The sequence below is a fragment of the Engraulis encrasicolus genome, chromosome 23 (assembly GCF_034702125.1).
Source record: "Engraulis encrasicolus isolate BLACKSEA-1 chromosome 23, IST_EnEncr_1.0, whole genome shotgun sequence".
In the NCBI taxonomy this organism is placed as follows: Eukaryota; Metazoa; Chordata; class Actinopteri; order Clupeiformes; family Engraulidae; genus Engraulis; species Engraulis encrasicolus.
The window spans coordinates 6,549,798-6,566,745 of NC_085879.1; the positions used below are offsets into that span (position 1 = coordinate 6,549,798).

Consider the following 16,948-nt stretch of genomic DNA (forward strand, 5'->3'; position numbering starts at 1 on the left):
GCCACAAGGGGGCAATGTGTCTTCTGGGCATTTATTTAACAATAGAGAGGACTGAGCTGTGGGGAATAATACAAATCAAAAGCCATGAAGAGCCATCTGGTTGTTCAAGATTGACTGTATCGCCATTGGGTGTGATATTGCCTCACTAACAGTCTCATATTATCAGAATGTTTTTGAGTGATGGATGACGTTTCACTGTCGTCAGAGAAACGCAGCCTCAATCCACCAATGGTTATTATGGAAGCGGTGGGATTAGCCATCCTGATAACGGAAATCCGACAACTATTCTCTCTTAATTTGTTTGTTAAAATCCGCGATTCCTATTCTGCAGCAACAGTTGTTCATGTTAACATCAACCACCGCAGTTTATGGTTTCGTTTCCCCTCAAAACTGAATGATCAAGGGATAGGGCTACGCTGCGACGAATAGGGTATCCAGGCTACATGACGCGCCTTGTCATTCAGACACCGGCAAGTACCTGTCTCCTCGGAGGCGTATGTGACCCTGGCAAACCCCTTGTTCTCTGTCAAGATTGATATCTTCATCTCAAGCGTCTGTAGGTAAGTGAGACGAATAGGCCTACATTGGTTGAAGATTGCCCCATGTGATTGTGACATTTCCCCCCGAAATAGCTGATGTGTCTAGATGGCGCACCGGCTACACTTGCACTGTAGGCTAATTGAACCCCCATAGCCTCTGATTGGAAACGAGTCTAATCATGCATCTTGTCAGCGGTTTTACAATTCACTGTTAAGTTTGATGCAGATGCTATTTAATTGTAGGCCTGGAGAACAGCTTGGTGGGAGACGCTGACGCGTAACGGCTGCAATTTGGCCACCCCGAGCCATTGCCATCAGATATAACGTTGATACTGACCTTTTGGTATTTCTTTTTTTGTACATGGGCCTACTTAATAGTGTTTTCTGTTTGAGTTGGTATTAAAATGTGTGTTTCCTGTTTTAAAGTGGTTTTTTTTTTTAGAAGTAGGCCTACACAATGTATGCATTACGCAGACTCATTTCCGCCTCTTACAGGGGTATCGAAATCTGTCAAGTCGAAGATGGGGCAGGAAGCTGCGACGAAAGATGATCAAGCAATGAGCGGCAAAATCCCTGCGGCCAGTTTGCGCAGTTTCCTGCATGGCGGCACATCCAGTCTTGTGTCAGCACTGACAACCATCGCCACTTTCCCATTGTACAAGACTGTGTTCCGACAACAGCTGCACAACACGGTGGTGCGAGAGGCCGTGGCACAACTGTACAGCGAGGGGTTCCGGAAGCTTTACCGTGGCGTGGCTCCCCCTTTATTAGTGAGAACGCTCCAGGGCACGCTGCTATTCGGAGTTCAGGACACCTTGCAACGCAGCGCCTCCAGCCTGGGAGCACAGCATCTTCCCAGGCCTCTCCTCCAGGCGGCAGCAGGCGTGGGTACCGGTGTGGTGGAAGCGGTCGTGTTCACGCCCTTTGAGCGTGTGCAGAATGTGCTACAGAACGGCAAAAACGACACCCGCTTGCCAACTCAGTGGAGCGCCGTGTCTCGTCTGAGTGTCGAACCGCTATCTCGTGGCTTCTACCGAGCCTTGTTGCTCATAACTGTTCGTAACGCCCTGGGAAGCGGGCTTTACTTCGGTTTGAAAAATCCAGTGAGAGACGCACTGGACCAACAGGGTCTCTCCCCAACTGCCTCCTCGTTCGTCTCGGGGGCGGTCAACTCCTTGGTTATAAGCTTGCCCCTGTATCCTCTCTCGGTGCTGATAGCCAACATGCAGGCAGGAGTGGGAGACGAGAACTCAAGGGAAGGGATGAGGGCATGTGCCCGCCGGCTTTGGGCATCGCGTCACCGGAGCGTGGCTCTCCTGTACCGGGGCGGCTCGCTGGTCATTCTGCGCTCCTGTGTCAGCTGGGGAATAACCACCGCAATCTATGACCGGCTGGAGAGAGGCTCGTCCACCTGATGCCAACGCACATCCCGGCTGTGTTGTGTATGTGATTGTGACTATAGTTTTGAACGGGATACGGCTGCTCTTTATTACAGAGAAGTGCTGCTTCGATCTAGTGACCTGTTACTTGGGTGCCATACATTTCCCAGCTACTTCTCCAGACTCCTCTGCATCAGTGTAGGCCTACTTGCAGGGGTGGGCACCAAATATAATGATGTCAGACTGTAGCCTACTAGGCTCAGGGCTCCAGACTAACTTTTTGCACTGGTTGCACTGGTGCGCCTTAACATTTTTTTAGGTGCACCAGCACAAAATTTAGGTGCACCGAAATGTTTTCACCACCCCATACACACACGCACCTCAGCTTTAAAAAATAATTATTAAAAATAATAACAATAGCAATAATAATAGCAACAATAATCATTATTATTATTATTATTATTATTATTATTATTATTATTATTATTCTATTATTTTAAAAGACCTGGAGCCTTTCATGTGCTATAGGTTAGTCTTCCAAATGTGCTCCTTATAAAAGACATGACAGTAGGCTACTGGCTACCTAACTAACACATCTTGGCTACAAGCAGTTTGGCTGGTAGAAAAGACCAAATTAGTAGCCTTTTAGTCAGTATGTGTTTGACTAGTAAGATCAACATACCAGCCTTTTCTGAAATAAGGCTACGCACACGGCACAAGCACAGAGTTACAATATGAAGATGGATGGATGGATGGATGGATGGATGGATAGATAGATTTTTTTTAAACAAACCCTGCTAAAAATGTAATGATTTTTAAAATCATTAGACACAAATAGCCTAGCCTATGTTTACAGTGGAATCTGAGGTGAATTGGGTTTCGTCTATTTCCCCGTTTTTGAGCGCTCTCCCTCTGCATAATGATTGTGGTATCTTAGCAAGCGCTACGAACAGACACGACAGCACTAGTGCGCTCGTTCGCTCACTCTCTCTCGCTCTCTCTCTCTCTCCCTCCCTCTATCGCGTGCTGTCTCGAGGTGCATGAACGATGCCTTGCAGACTGATAGGCAGTATGTAGCCTGTCCTAGTCGCTATCAAAAAACTCACAGAAGTTCCGACAGACTAGCGCGTCACCTGTTGATTGGCCAGCTCTGCACACGACTGAAACGGGCAATTATCCGCGCACCCGTCTGCGTTTTTGTGTGCCAATGTTTAATATCCGCTCAAGCCATTTAGTTTTTCCCCGTGATTGTGACTCTCTCGTGTTTAAAATATCCTCAAGTCATTTTGCTGTTTTTACCGTGATTGTAACTGTCTCGCCCATTGCAAAACTCGCTGGCACATGTGAACTCGGATAGTTGAGCGAAGTTGAACATTCTATTCTGAAATGTCGGGCTGCCTCTGAACGAGGAAGGGGGAGAAAGCTACCGGTAGTTCAGCGGAGTTGAAGGAATGACCGCATCGACACGCTTTATTGTGTGATGATGGGCCACTTCTGTAGAATGACTATTAATTTTATGTCCATTAAAACGGTTGTTTGGTAATTGATTTTGTTCTACTGATGGCTGGTCGCACCGGTGCGCCTAAAAATATTTTTTAGGCGCACCATTGAAAAAAATGGGCGCATATGCGACCAAATTGGTCGCACTCTGGAGCCCTGAGGCTACTCTACATGCACTGTCTTGTATCTTGTACTGCAAATTTCCACTTGAACAGAAATTACTTCAGAGAATAGACCTATGATGACAAAACAAAAAGTTGACCACATGAAGATTATGTTGGTGTGTTTGACCTCAGTCAAAATATTGCCTTTAGAATTTGGCATTGTTTTTATCTAGCCTACAAATGTTGGACCAAAGACTGAGCAGGCAGTGAGTAGCCTACTTCTTTCACAACCATCAACATTGTTACTGACGGACACACTTGTGAGTGTAAGTTGAATCATTCCTATGTCAGTGGTCATGTTGTACCTATAGTGAAACCACGAACAGATGGAGCTTCTCTATGGATGGGGCTACTAGTTTTTCCTTTTTTTACATTTAATGTGTTTTGGCGCTTCCTCACAGAACCCAAAGGTTTTTAGAGAAACATTTGATTACTTTGTGATTCTTCACCAGAACTTTAGAAGGTTCTTTAGATAACTTTTCAGGTCCTTCACGGTCCGCTCTTAGAGGAAGCTTCACAATTTTACAAGGGGGGCCTGGAGCCAGTGGGCCTGTCCATTTATCCACCTCACAGTGAGTCACTGCCTGGTGATGCATGTCCTGTTATTGTGCATGACCTTGGCTACAGCATTAAAGAATGTTGCTCAGTTAAAGAAAATATAGCCTATATACTGTATATTGTAGGCCTATACATGTAGGTTGTTCAGCAATGCCTGTATTCAGTAATTGAATGATTAATCAGATTATGCATAATGGACAAACTTGAACTCAACCATATTAATAGCCTACTAGATGCCATGTTCAGCCTTTGGGCATGGCCTAACTCTGGGCACCACCGTTTTGGGACGGTGTACTGATATTTTTCATAAACGTCACCGCCACCTACCGAATAATATGTGTATCTTCTTGCCACCATGGTAGCATTGTAACACCCACCAATGTAATAACTTCCCACCAACGTAATAACATGTCATTAAAAAAAAGTGTGCATTTGGTCAGGTTATTATGTTGGTGGGAAGTTATTACGTTGGTGGGTGTTACAAAGGAATCCTCTGGCCAAACATGGTGGCAATCTAGCTTTGCCCATTCATTCCAGTACAAGTGGTCAATACGGTATCTGGTGTTCACAACTATGGACCTCATCTACCATCATCTATTCACCTTTTGAAGTGCTTTACCAAACTACTGTCACGAGTGTTTACATGGTAGGACAGGTAGCCTGGCCCTGTCACTTAGTCCTCTGTCTGCCAATATCCACAGACGTCCATGTAGCACCTGTCAGAAATGTTGACAAGATGTTATTGTTGTACTTCTCAGGGTTTCCTGTTTCAGTCAGTATTGACTTTGTTTGTCTCACCCAATGTTGGTTCTCTTATAGCCTTAATATGAAAAAAGTCCTTTTTTTCAAATGGAGCAATATACAACTGCTCTATAGTTATACAAAATACAGTGTGTAACACAGAAGCGTTATGGAATACAATTAAACACAAACATACCTCACTATATTTGTTGGAATCCATTATTTTAAAATCCAGACATTTTTGACCACATGCATATCCTTATTTTTGTTGTTTGTAATGGTGGTTTATGGTGGTGATTGGTGTTTATTACAAAATAATTTGGTTTTGTCGTGGTTTCCAATCGATGTGTCAATCACCAGGCCATGTGAGTATGGGGTAAAATAGGAATAAGTTAGAATACAATTCAATCAATAGACTTTTATTAACTCGACTCAGGTTAGGGACATCGTACAAGCAAGTTCAACGTACAAGTTTCCAATGAAATACATCTTAGACTTGAAAACATTTCAGCAAGACAAGTTTTTGTAAAACCAAAGTTTTCTCCGGAGGCTAAGTTTTCCTCAGAGACTACGTTTTTTTCAATAAAATAAGTCCCACAAAACCAAAGTCGAGAATTACTTACTGCAAAGCCAGACAGCAAACCGCGAAGTTGATCAACTGAGGAGATGCGTCAGGTTGTCTCTGGGACTCCGTTGGCAAAAATCCTCTCGAGCTCTGGACTGGTCGTCTTTTATGCTCCCAGGTATGGGGCATCTTGTACACCTGACCAATCCCTGTCCTTTGTCCACCTGGATTGACCACCTCTCGGCCAATCAAATATCAGATGACGTTATGAGATGTCGGGGAAATTTACAATCGTGGATTTATTGACGGGAGTTTTCCAAAAAGAATAATCTTTAAAGGGCCTTTTGGGTTTTTAATTAGTTTTGAACAGTGACATCATGTGCTCTCCAGAGGCGATTCTAGGTTCAGATGGGGCCCCAAGCGAAAGTGCAAAAGAATGAACATTTGCACCAAAATCACCACTACTGTAGTACAGTATGGGCTGTTATTCACTGTCTAGGAGCTTGGGGGCCCCAAGCGGCTGCTGGTCTTGCCTGGTGGCTAGATACGCCTCTGGTGCTTAAATCATTTTCTTCATTAAAACTGGGAGCTGGTATCAGACCTGTCACCTAGACTTCGTTATCTATAACTTATGTCCAGACCTAACGAAGTTGCAATATGTACCTTACGTTTGATCCTACATGGACAGGGAAACTCCCGTTTTGTTCTTTTGGAGCCACCGTAGCCCCTTCTCCTAACGCGGGCACACGGATGCACCCAAGCAAGGCAGTTTCGGTTTAACAACATCTGTTGCTAGCTGTCATGAAGATACTTTATGGTAGACCACTATCAAAAGCAGTTTTAATTGCTAAAGTCGTATTTCTATAGCTGTCACCCTTCTGAACATCCAAGGGGTCCTAGGCACCTAGGCATCTTCACTCCCTAATCTTCTAGGTCGTCGTGCCCCTGGTCTCTTACAGTGGGAACTTCCCAGCGACGGTCTGGCCTCACTTGGACTTTCAGTCAGTCACATTGTATGTGGAGAGGGACTCTCTATTAGTATATGGTCATATCTAGGGATAACCACCTTTATCTTTTTTTCATAAATAGAGTTTTAATAAGAACCAATTTAACGCTAACCTAATGTACTAATTAATATGTTTTTCTTCTCCTTACTTTAAGGCATAGGCGTGTAAGTTAAGACACACACACACACACACACACATGCCCACATACAAGCCTCCCCGTCAAAGCAGTGATGTACACCTGCATTTGGCAGACTGCCCAGACTTGGCCTCTGTCAGGTGCAGCTACTAACACACACACTTTCTCCCTAAGTTCTGCTCTGGTCATAGTGACCCAAGAAAGACCAGGCCCTGGCACTTGACAAACTGCCCAGACTTTGTTCTTCTGTTAGGCGTAGCTGCCCTCACTAACACACACACTCCAGTTTCTGTGTCTCCGTTCAACATAAGAGAATTATTAAAAGTAAGAACTGAAACATGCAAATATAATAGAAATAAAAGTATATAAAAGTAATATATAGTAATATCAGTATAATGCAAGTAGTATAATATACGGTTCGTTTTTTACTGTCCTTTAGGTGCAAGCACTAACTACTCTGTCATTCTATATACCAGATTTCCTCCACATATTCAAGAACACTGACAGTGTCATATGGTTGCTTGATCCTCGCATTTCTGCTGCATTGGCATTTGTTTTAGTGTCCTTAACTAGCACTATTTAATAACAAAGCAAAATAAATAATAGTACTCAGTCATAGTTTTGATGAACTTAGAATTTGATGGTGGTGGTAAGCATTCATGAAAAAGGTAACACTTGTGAATGGGCAACATAACGTCTGGGGATAGTTTTAGACAATGTTTTAGTATTCTCTTTTAAGCACTCCTGACAGAACTTGTATAACTGGACCATGCTTTTAGGCCGCCCTTCACACACACATGCCATTTCAGCTCTGCCCATAGATTAATGCTTTGTGATGGACACTCCAAAACACTGGCTTTGTTGTCCTCAAGCCATTTTTAACCAGATTGATGGTATGCTAACCATCATGCAACATTTTCATCCAGAATGCATTGCTGCCTGCATGCGCATGCAGGCACGTTGCACAAAATCGATCGGGCCTAACGACAGAAATCATGACCTTAGTTTGGAATCCCAACCACAGAACAGGGAGGAGGGCAAGACATATGATAAGGCAAACAGAAACTTGCATGTTGCATACAGATCCACCATGTCGACACCAGATGCTAAACCAGCTCTTCATCAAGCTTTTGATAGTATATTAAATTGTTTAGATCGACCTCCCCTATGACAAAAATGAATGCCTGGTTCCCAGTGTCACTTTAATCTGGCTTTCTTCAGATAGTCAGGGCCATTTTATTACTGTGAGCTGTAAACACATCTTGGATGTACTCCATATTGCACTCATAAAACAAATGAGAATAGTTTCACAAGGTAGGATGATGACCCAAAAGTGCTGACTGCAAAGCAAAGAGCATCCTCATACGGTCACTGTCATGTTTTGTTGATCTCTGGACTAATCCAGTTGGCCATTGCCATGTCAAGTCTTTACTGTGCGTCTATCATACTAACAGTGTTTCACAAGCCAAGAACATTCACCAGTGAACTAGAGTAAACTACTGTATGCACTGTATGCACAATTCACTGTACACACAATGCAAACTTTTGTTTTACAATGGTCATAGGTCAGAGAGCTGGATATGCTGACATTACAGAACACATGTCCAACCACTCCTGCACGTTGATATCCTTTCAGTGAAATGTAAGTGTCATTCCCAATGGATACATGACGCATCCCTCTTCATGGTCATCGTAGTGGAGACTCCTCCTCATCACAGCGGAGTTCCATACCGGAACAGTATGGAGGACTGAACTGGACTGGACTGGTCTATCCTGACTGAGGAGCTGAAAAGGGAGATCATCCAGAGATCCTCCAGAGATCATCCTGATCAGGAAGACTCAGTACTGACACAAAGGGATGTGTGAATGGTTGGATGTCCAACAAGGATGTTCTTACAACGAGCAGGTTGACAACCAAAAAGGTAAGCCAGTCATGCACGCAGTGTTTGAAATGTAATGGCAACATGTTTGCACATGTTTGAAATGCAATGGTAGCATCATGATTGCACATCGTGCACAACAAGTAATATCGGATTCCCAGTTCCATAGTTAAGTTAGTCTGGCACTTTGTAGTCAGAAATGCAATCTAGACTGAAAATATTGCATGGTTAGAAATGGTGTCCTACAGAGGCGCAGCATAGTAAGCTGCCCACGTGTTGGGGGTTGGGGAGGGGGGGGGGGGGGTGATCACAAAGGTACTGCAGGGGGTTCACAGAGAAGGGAGGGACTTTGCATGAAAACGGAAGACCACAGGTTGACAGTTAACATAATCTCAAATCTGGGTGATTAACAATTTTCAAATGTTGGTTTCACATTTAGTATTACATTTCATATTAATTTAAAATGTTAAAATCCTAGGTCTAAAAGGGTGCCACAGCAGAAAAAGTTTGTCAACCACTGCCTTATAATAAGTAGTTATATTACCATTTCAAAATACTGACTTGTGAGTGTGGTCAACATGGGGCTGCCTGCACAGTGGGTGTTCGACACTTAACTTTACAAAGGCCAAAGGTAAACAGAGGCCTTCATTCTGTCTTGAGAAATAAGACAATGGACCAAATGGTCCTTTTAAACCTTCAGTTCAAGTGAATTGGCAACACACAGAGATATTGAAATTCCTTTAATCTGCCTATCAAATTGCCAGACTCTATGGAGCCTTGCATCTACACTGTTGACCACTGATGGGTTGGGATGACAAAATAGTGTTTTACCCTTAATCAATGGTGGAGTGGGGATGTCTTGCAATTTGAGGTAACCTGAGCAAAGTGCCTGACACACACACACACACACACACACACACACACACACACACACACACACACACACACACACACACACACACACACACACACACACACACACACACACACACACAGAGAGAGATCATGAATAAAAGTGGGTGGAACTCCACACCAAAGTGTCATTTCTGATGCCCCTGTGGAGGCACAATGCAAATCAGTCTACGCCTTTAAAAGTAACAGAAAGTGTTCAAAGGCATCTTAAAAATATCCAAAAATCAACCAGTTAACATACCTATTATAGACTGTCAGCACACAACATTTGGTGGAAATCTAATGAGCAAACAAAAAAATTATGGGAGGCATGGACTATCTAGCCGGAGAACAGGAGAGCAGGCACATTTGGCAGGCCAAGTCATATCTTAACACAGCTCCACTCTGGGTTACATACAGGAAGGAGAGCTTGCTCAAGCTGAAAGTAGCTCACAATGACTGTCTCAGAATTCTCCCGAAGAGACCTAGAGGTTGGGCCTACTAGAGCAAATTTGAGTTGCTCTGCAAACCAGGTGTACCTACATTCATGGCACTGTTGAGGAATCTTACCTTTAGGTTTATGCCCAGGCAGGACTGCTAAATGAGCCTGTATGATCTGGGATATGGTATTGGTGCCTTCATTACCTTCACTCTTTAAATGTATATGGATGTGTAATCTATTGTACTCAATTTGCTCTCAGGCTCATCAAAGGCTCAGCTTTGTTTACAGACTAATCAAGACTGTAACTGTCAAGCCAATTCTAACTCCACCTCTTTTTTTCTGTTTCTGTTTCTTGGGATCCTTGCTGAGGACACTCCTAGTGAGCTGTACTTCACTGGTATGTCAAGATGAAGGATTATGAGGAAGCCATCACATTTTTAGGAGAATGGGGTCATTTTCAGAGACTGATTTTCATTGTCTTAAGTCTGAGTTATATTCCCAATGGATACATGTCTCTTTCCATGGTCTTTGTGGGAGACACTACTCATCATCACTGTAGGGTTCTATCCATGAACAGCAGCTATGGAGGACTGGGCTACAATCTGTCCATCCCAACTGAGGAGCTGAAAGGGAAGACCATCCCGAGTCGCTGCAGACGCTATGTTGAACAGGAAGACTCTGACTCTGCCTACAGCAATGACACAGAGGGCTGTGTGGATGGATGGGTGTTTAGTAAGGAGAGATATGTGTCCACTATTGTCACTGAGGTGAGTCTATGACCTTAAATTCCATGTTTGAACTGGTTAAGAAATATTTGATCATATTATTTATGTCATCAGGTGGCACAATAAATAAAACAACATATATGATTTAAAATGAATGTGATCTTGCACTTATTTGCCTGTTCTGATTTCGACGTTATCTTCTACAGTGGAATCTGGTGTGTGATGATGCATGGAAGGCTCCCTTCACATTAACTGTGTTCTTCTTTGGAATGCTGGTTGGTTCTTTTTGTTCAGGCATTTTTTCAGACAGGTGAGGCCTAAATGATTTTTTTTAACCCATACACTGGTTTCATTCATGTTCACACACATTCTAATTCGTTCTTGGGTTGGCGACCCAAATCAGTTCAGTTTAGAGCTATTTGGAGCTTGAATGCATTTCATCTTTCAGTTCAGGCATGATGTGCAAGGATTTTTTGAAAAAAGGTTCACACACTTTGTCTTCTTTAAGTTATTTTTCTTTTTACTCATTCATTGGCATGACAGCGTTTCGACATTGCGGTCTTGCGGAATCTGTGGAAGACCGAAAGGTTGAAAAGTCATCATGCCAATGAATGAATAAAAAGAGAAAAAAAAGAAAAAGAAGAAAAAATCCAAAGGAGTGTGCGAACTTTTTTTCAAAAAGCATTAATTTTTTTTGTTCAGCACCAGGGACTGTGCCCAATAGATCTATAGTCACTATTAGGGCTGTAACGATATTGTATCGAACCGAGAAATCGTGATACACAGAGTCACGATACTGTATCGCGATATAAGGAGACAGTATCGTGATACGTCCTTTTAACGCTTTGATACCCATCAGCCCAGAAAACAACCACATGATATGAAGTGATAGTGCTTCCAAGCATAATCATTATTATATAGAAACTTTTCTAAAAGTATTAATAGCCTCTTGTAACCTATTCTACCTATAAACCATCATAGTTTTTATTCATAAAGTTTATAATGTTGGCAAATGTGAAATCGTGGGGTGTATCGAACCGTAGGTCATGAATCGTGATACAAACCGAATCGTGAGTTGAGTGTATCGTTACAGCCCTAGTCACTGTAGATGTACATATCACCAGAGGTGGGCCTGGATCATATCCCTCATAGTATGAACAAAGACTCACACAGGAAGGTGTGAATTAGAAGTGAGAGCAGAGTAGCCTGGTCTTGTCACCTGTTAAGCTATGTTCACACACATCACTACTAATTATTAGCTTCTTGCTCGCTCGCCTACTCGCCACTCTCTCATGGAACGTTCGCTAAACATTCCCGCGACTTTAATTGCCAATGCACAGGCGAGAAGTACTGAACTCTGCATTCCAAAATGGTTACTCGCTTACTCACCTCGCTCGAAGTTAAATTATTCTCAACTCGGGATCCGCCACATCGCAGGCCCGTAGCCAGGGGGGGTTTGAGGGGTTCGTTTGAACCCCCCCTCCCATCCCCCACCCCCACTCGAACCCCCCAACTACGTTGCATCCCACTTTGACTGGAAGGCCATTTCATAGACAATAGCTGTCAGATAGCAGTAACTGAGCCAACACTGGGCCGACACTGTGTGGGGAGATAGCTCATTTGAAGCAATTCATGTCCATTTATGTTAAGAGTGGGGAGCAACAGACAAACAATTAAGGACAGCAACAACAGACTTGCGACAAACTTATAATGAATAAAGTATGCCTAAATTAAAATATTTTTAGTGTGCTCGTGTATTTGGGAAACATTGGAGCAGGGAGCCAGATCAAAAGATCCCCCTCCACCCCTAGGCTACGGGCCTGCATCGCATCGCTTGTACATTACTCGCCTACTCGCTTCCTTGTCTCGCTGGAACACATAGACGTTCTATTGACTTTGTTCGCTGAGCGAGTGACTATCAGCAGCGACGTGTGTGAACGAGGCTTTAGCTTTCCCCTTCACATGACATGAGAGAGAATATTCCTGTTGTCAAACAACCGACTACTCAGCAAGCGCTAAGTGACTGGGTAAAATCAATTGAATATTTGAGACTGCAACAGAGGTTAACTCCTCCCACCAATAATTGTGTCTCAAATTGATGGCTCCAGAAATAATGACCAATCATATTCATAACACATTTAATCTCTCTGTTTATATCGCTTCCCAGGTATGGCAGGAAGATCACTTTCTTCTCTGCAAAGACCCTGCAGACTCTCCTCAGCTTACTCCTGGCTTTCTCTATCAGCTGGGAAATGTTCTGTGTGGTTTACTTTGTTTTTGGAGTCATGTGTGCCTCTGCGTCCAGTTGCTTTGTACTCGGTATGTCAGCATTGCTCAAACACCACTGTGTCAGAGACTCAGGAAAATTCACAAACTTTGACGCAGTCTAATAATCCTTGATGTTGTTTTTTTCTCCCAAATCATTTATTTCCTTACATATAGCAATACAGGCCACTATAATTGCTGATATTTTTTCCTTTGTCTGCTAGGCTCAGAGCTCCTCATTAAATCAGCACGTGAGACTTTTGGGATTCTGGGTATCTGTCTGACCTACGCCACTGGCTATGCCATCCTGCCACTCTTTGCGTACTTCATTCGGGATTGGAGGACACTGCAGATAGGACTGTCACTGATTGGCTTTTTATATCTCCCCTTGTTTTGGTAGGTCTCCTAGCACGCATATACGCATGAACGTTTACACACACACACACACACACACACACACACACACACACACACACACACACACACACACACACACACACACACACACACACACACACACACACACACACACACACACACACACATGTTTGATAAAGTATTATTCCATAGTTAGATAATAGATTCCATAGGTAGGTAAGGCCAGGTAGTGGAGTAACTGTAATGTGCTAGTGCATATTCAAGTGATGGATGGCTCGTGGGTAGGTGCTGTTCCTCCAACGACCAGATGACCCTGGCAGGAATCGAACCCGGTTCACCAGCCCACTAACCTACTGTTAGGCCACGGTAGGGTCACCAATCCATTGTATGTTTTAGAATCCATACTGAAAGCATGTGATTCTGTTCCCCTCAGGTTCATCCCAGAGTCTCCCCGCTGGCTCATCACTCAGGGCCGGTTGCAGGAGGCCGAGGCCATCATTCGAGCTGCTGCCAAGAGGAACGGCATCACTCCCCCAGAGAACATCTTCCAGCTGGAACACAGGGCCATCACTGAGGTGACTCGAACCAGAAACCAGTTGCGTAATGAGTGATTTGGTACAGTCTCGTTGCTCTTTGTTTGGTAATCTGGGTCATTACTAGTAGAAATTTAGACCCTAGTTCTGCAGGTGCCACACAGCCAAGCTCGGCATCAATACGAGCATTCTGACTTTCCGAGGGACTGCTGAGGCTGTCGCTGACCCGTCATACCTCATTACCATAAATGAAGACCAATGTCAAATTGTTGTTTTTCAAAAAAGTTCCTGTTATTAGATAACCAATGATGCAATTTAGGGTGCCTCCACAAATCTTGATTAGAGATCGCTCCTTTGTGTTGTGTGAGTGGCAAGCAAGCTAGGTACATTGTCACCACTATCCGGACTGGGGAATACACTCTTTTTAGATGAGATCCAATAACATCAGTGTTGATCCATGCGCCATTTCCAGATCCTGGTCAGAGCCGACTGGCACCAGCTCAGAGCCGTTCAGAGCCCCAGTGTTAAATATGGTGGTTACTCTGAATTGGCTGAATTTAGAAGCCTAGTCCTGGTCATTGACTTGTATGAAGGGCAGCATTTAGTTATGCTGCGTCTCAAATGGTGCTCTTGAGCTCTTCGGGCACTATGTTTCAGTGCATAACTGATACGCCATGTGCACTGAAACATGAACACTGAAATGCACAAGTGCACTATTTGAGATCCAGCATCAGACTTTCCTGTTATCCACCTTGTTACCACCCCCATTTCAGTGTGTACTACAGTACATGCGACCACAGGATATCCGGGCTGCCAGAATGGGTCAGTTTGAGAATAGGTGGTGATAAAACAATAACATATCTGTAATATGATTCAACGTGTGTATATATATTTTTTGAGACAGCAGTATGAAATACAGCCATGGCATAGACATATTAATTAAGTAATTAGTACTTTGGAATCATTAAGAGTAGGGTAAGTACATTTGAGGGCTTCTATTTTCTGCCATTTAAATAGCATTTTTTTTTTAAAAGTCTTTATTATGTCTTTTTCAGGAAACTGTGTGTGAATCCAGTGGTCAGGATAAGTTCACTTGGCTGGACCTCATAAAAACTGTAAATATGCGAAACATCACAGTCATAAACATCACCATCTGGTAAGCTTTTCATAAAGTGTCATTGAGTTTGTTTTGTGTAATGCTAGAGTACATCAGTGTATTCAGTGTTATACTGTGTAAAATTAAATGTCATTGTATTTATTTTGTCCAATGGCATATATGCATTGGTCTTACAATAATACAATTCTACAGGACAACCATATCCCTGACATACAATGGCCTCTCCTTCAACACCTCCAATCTGGATGGGGATCCTTATCGCAACTGCCTCATTTCTGCTGCCACAGAATACATTGGTTACACTTTTATATGGCTCACCGCACGTTATGCTCCTCGACGCATCATTCTATCATCTTTTCTTCTTCTTGGAGGTGCTTTGCTGCTGCTTATACAGCTTGTGCCTCAAGGTTTGTTTGATTAAGCTTAGGGACACCACATTTTCTCCATTCACATGTTTTTTTCTATTTTGTCCTGGTTTAAAAATATATATATTTTAGTCCTAAAAACATCTTGTGGTCCATTTCTTTATGTGTCCTAGAGCTCAGTGGGTTGACTGTCACCTTGGCAATGACAGGAAGATTGGTTGTGACCGGGGCCTACGCATTCGTCAATATCTGTTCCATGGAATTCTTCCCCACCGTTGTGCGCAATATGGGATTTGGCGTTTGCTACATGGCTGCCAGGGTCGGCAGTGCTTCCTCGCCGTACATTGCCCATATTGGTAAATATCTTGATAAACGGTTAATATGTCCTCTATATTTATTTTGCTCAATACATATGTGCATAATATTGTTTTTTTTCCTTTTAGGCACATATAACAAGACGCTACCTTTTATTCTGATGGGGACAATGTCTTTATTCTCTGGCTGTCTGAGCCTGTTGTTACCAGAGACAAAAGGTGAAAAGCTCCCAGAAGTCATTAGCCAAGTCAAACCTCTTCAGTGGTGAGTAGGGCCACAATGCTTAAGCCATGCCATTGTAGTTGTGGTGATAATAGATTATTTCACCAAAGGTTGTTTTTCTGATTTATTTTTCAGGTGTAGCCACAAGAAGAGGTTTAGTGAAACAAATGGTCTGGATGAAGATGTGCAGCAGCATTTGAGGGATGAAAAAACATCCACAATATGATGAGGCTGTCTGCTGCCAAATTTGGAGACTTTTTTTTACACATTCAGCACCAACTGTTTGGTATCCGTAGACCTGGCATACATTTCAATGGTCCTTACACACTGTATTTCACTACTGAAATTGATCATCTTCTGTCAACTCTATAAAATATGACATGAACTGAACCTGGGCTGCTTGTGTCAACTTCAAGGAGCACCATGTGGCTTTGAATATTTTCATAGGAGCGCCCCGCCCCCTATTGACTTCCTGAAAGTTCACACTGAATGCAGCCCAGGAGGTCAGGTCTCTTGCGAAATCTGACGACCTGGGCTGCAATACACCCGTCTCCAAAAGAGTTGTCGCCTATCCATCTGTTTGGAATAACAGCTAATAACCTGACTTTCAATTAATCACTTGGCTTCAGAAGTCACTCATATGAAAGCTACAACCCTCCCAAATGAAAATGTATGTACAAAAATAAATTTCATGCACCAAAGAAAGATTGACCCTTTAATGAACACAGACAGGGCAGATTAGGCACACGGAGGAGGGCACCAGTCAAGTGTTCAGAGACACTGCTACAAGTTGAGGCGCTCAGTTAAAATACCATCCCAGATACAGAACCAGAGCCAGCTGCAGTCCGGCAGAAGGGTAGGTCACGGGCACCAGGAGACAGAACAAAAATGGCACTTCAGCGAGGGAGGGAGCACTCCTTCTCCTGTCATCCATCACAGTGGCAGATCCACGTGCACCCGGGCCGCGGTCTTCGGCCCATCTGCCATCACGCTTCCACCCGTCCATTCGCAGGCTGCTGTGTCCAGATCCTTAAGATCTTTGGTTCCTCTCCGTATCGGTCCTGGTCCCGCGCCGGCTACCGGAACGCGTCAATGCCCTTCTGCAGCAGCTTCCCGACACGCATGGCTCACACTCTCTCTCACCGTCTCCAGCAGCCTCCTTCCTGCACCCGCTCACCTCGTTCAATCTTCTCTCTGTGGAATAAAAACATCTCCCCAACCCGTGT

General features: G+C 43.5%; 2 protein-coding genes across 2 annotated transcripts; both read left to right on the forward strand.

The window, feature by feature from the left end:
• Positions 1 to 996: 996 nt before the first annotated feature.
• On the forward strand, positions 997 to 2,117 carry LOC134440078 (solute carrier family 25 member 53-like). The gene has a single exon (XM_063190007.1). The coding sequence runs from the start codon at positions 1,001 to 1,003 to the stop codon at positions 1,952 to 1,954; it is 954 nt and encodes a 317-aa protein (XP_063046077.1). The 5' UTR covers positions 997 to 1,000; the 3' UTR covers positions 1,955 to 2,117.
• An 8,092-nt stretch (positions 2,118 to 10,209) lies between these two features.
• Positions 10,210 to 16,048, forward strand: LOC134439884 (organic cation/carnitine transporter 2-like). The gene is made up of 10 exons (XM_063189794.1): positions 10,210 to 10,569; positions 10,734 to 10,837; positions 12,695 to 12,846; positions 13,017 to 13,188; positions 13,604 to 13,733; positions 14,759 to 14,859; positions 15,013 to 15,227; positions 15,359 to 15,541; positions 15,629 to 15,764; positions 15,858 to 16,048. The coding sequence occupies exons 1-10, from the start codon at positions 10,210 to 10,212 to the stop codon at positions 15,946 to 15,948; spliced, it is 1,644 nt and encodes a 547-aa protein (XP_063045864.1). The 3' UTR covers positions 15,949 to 16,048.
• The last annotated feature ends 900 nt before the right edge of the window (positions 16,049 to 16,948 follow it).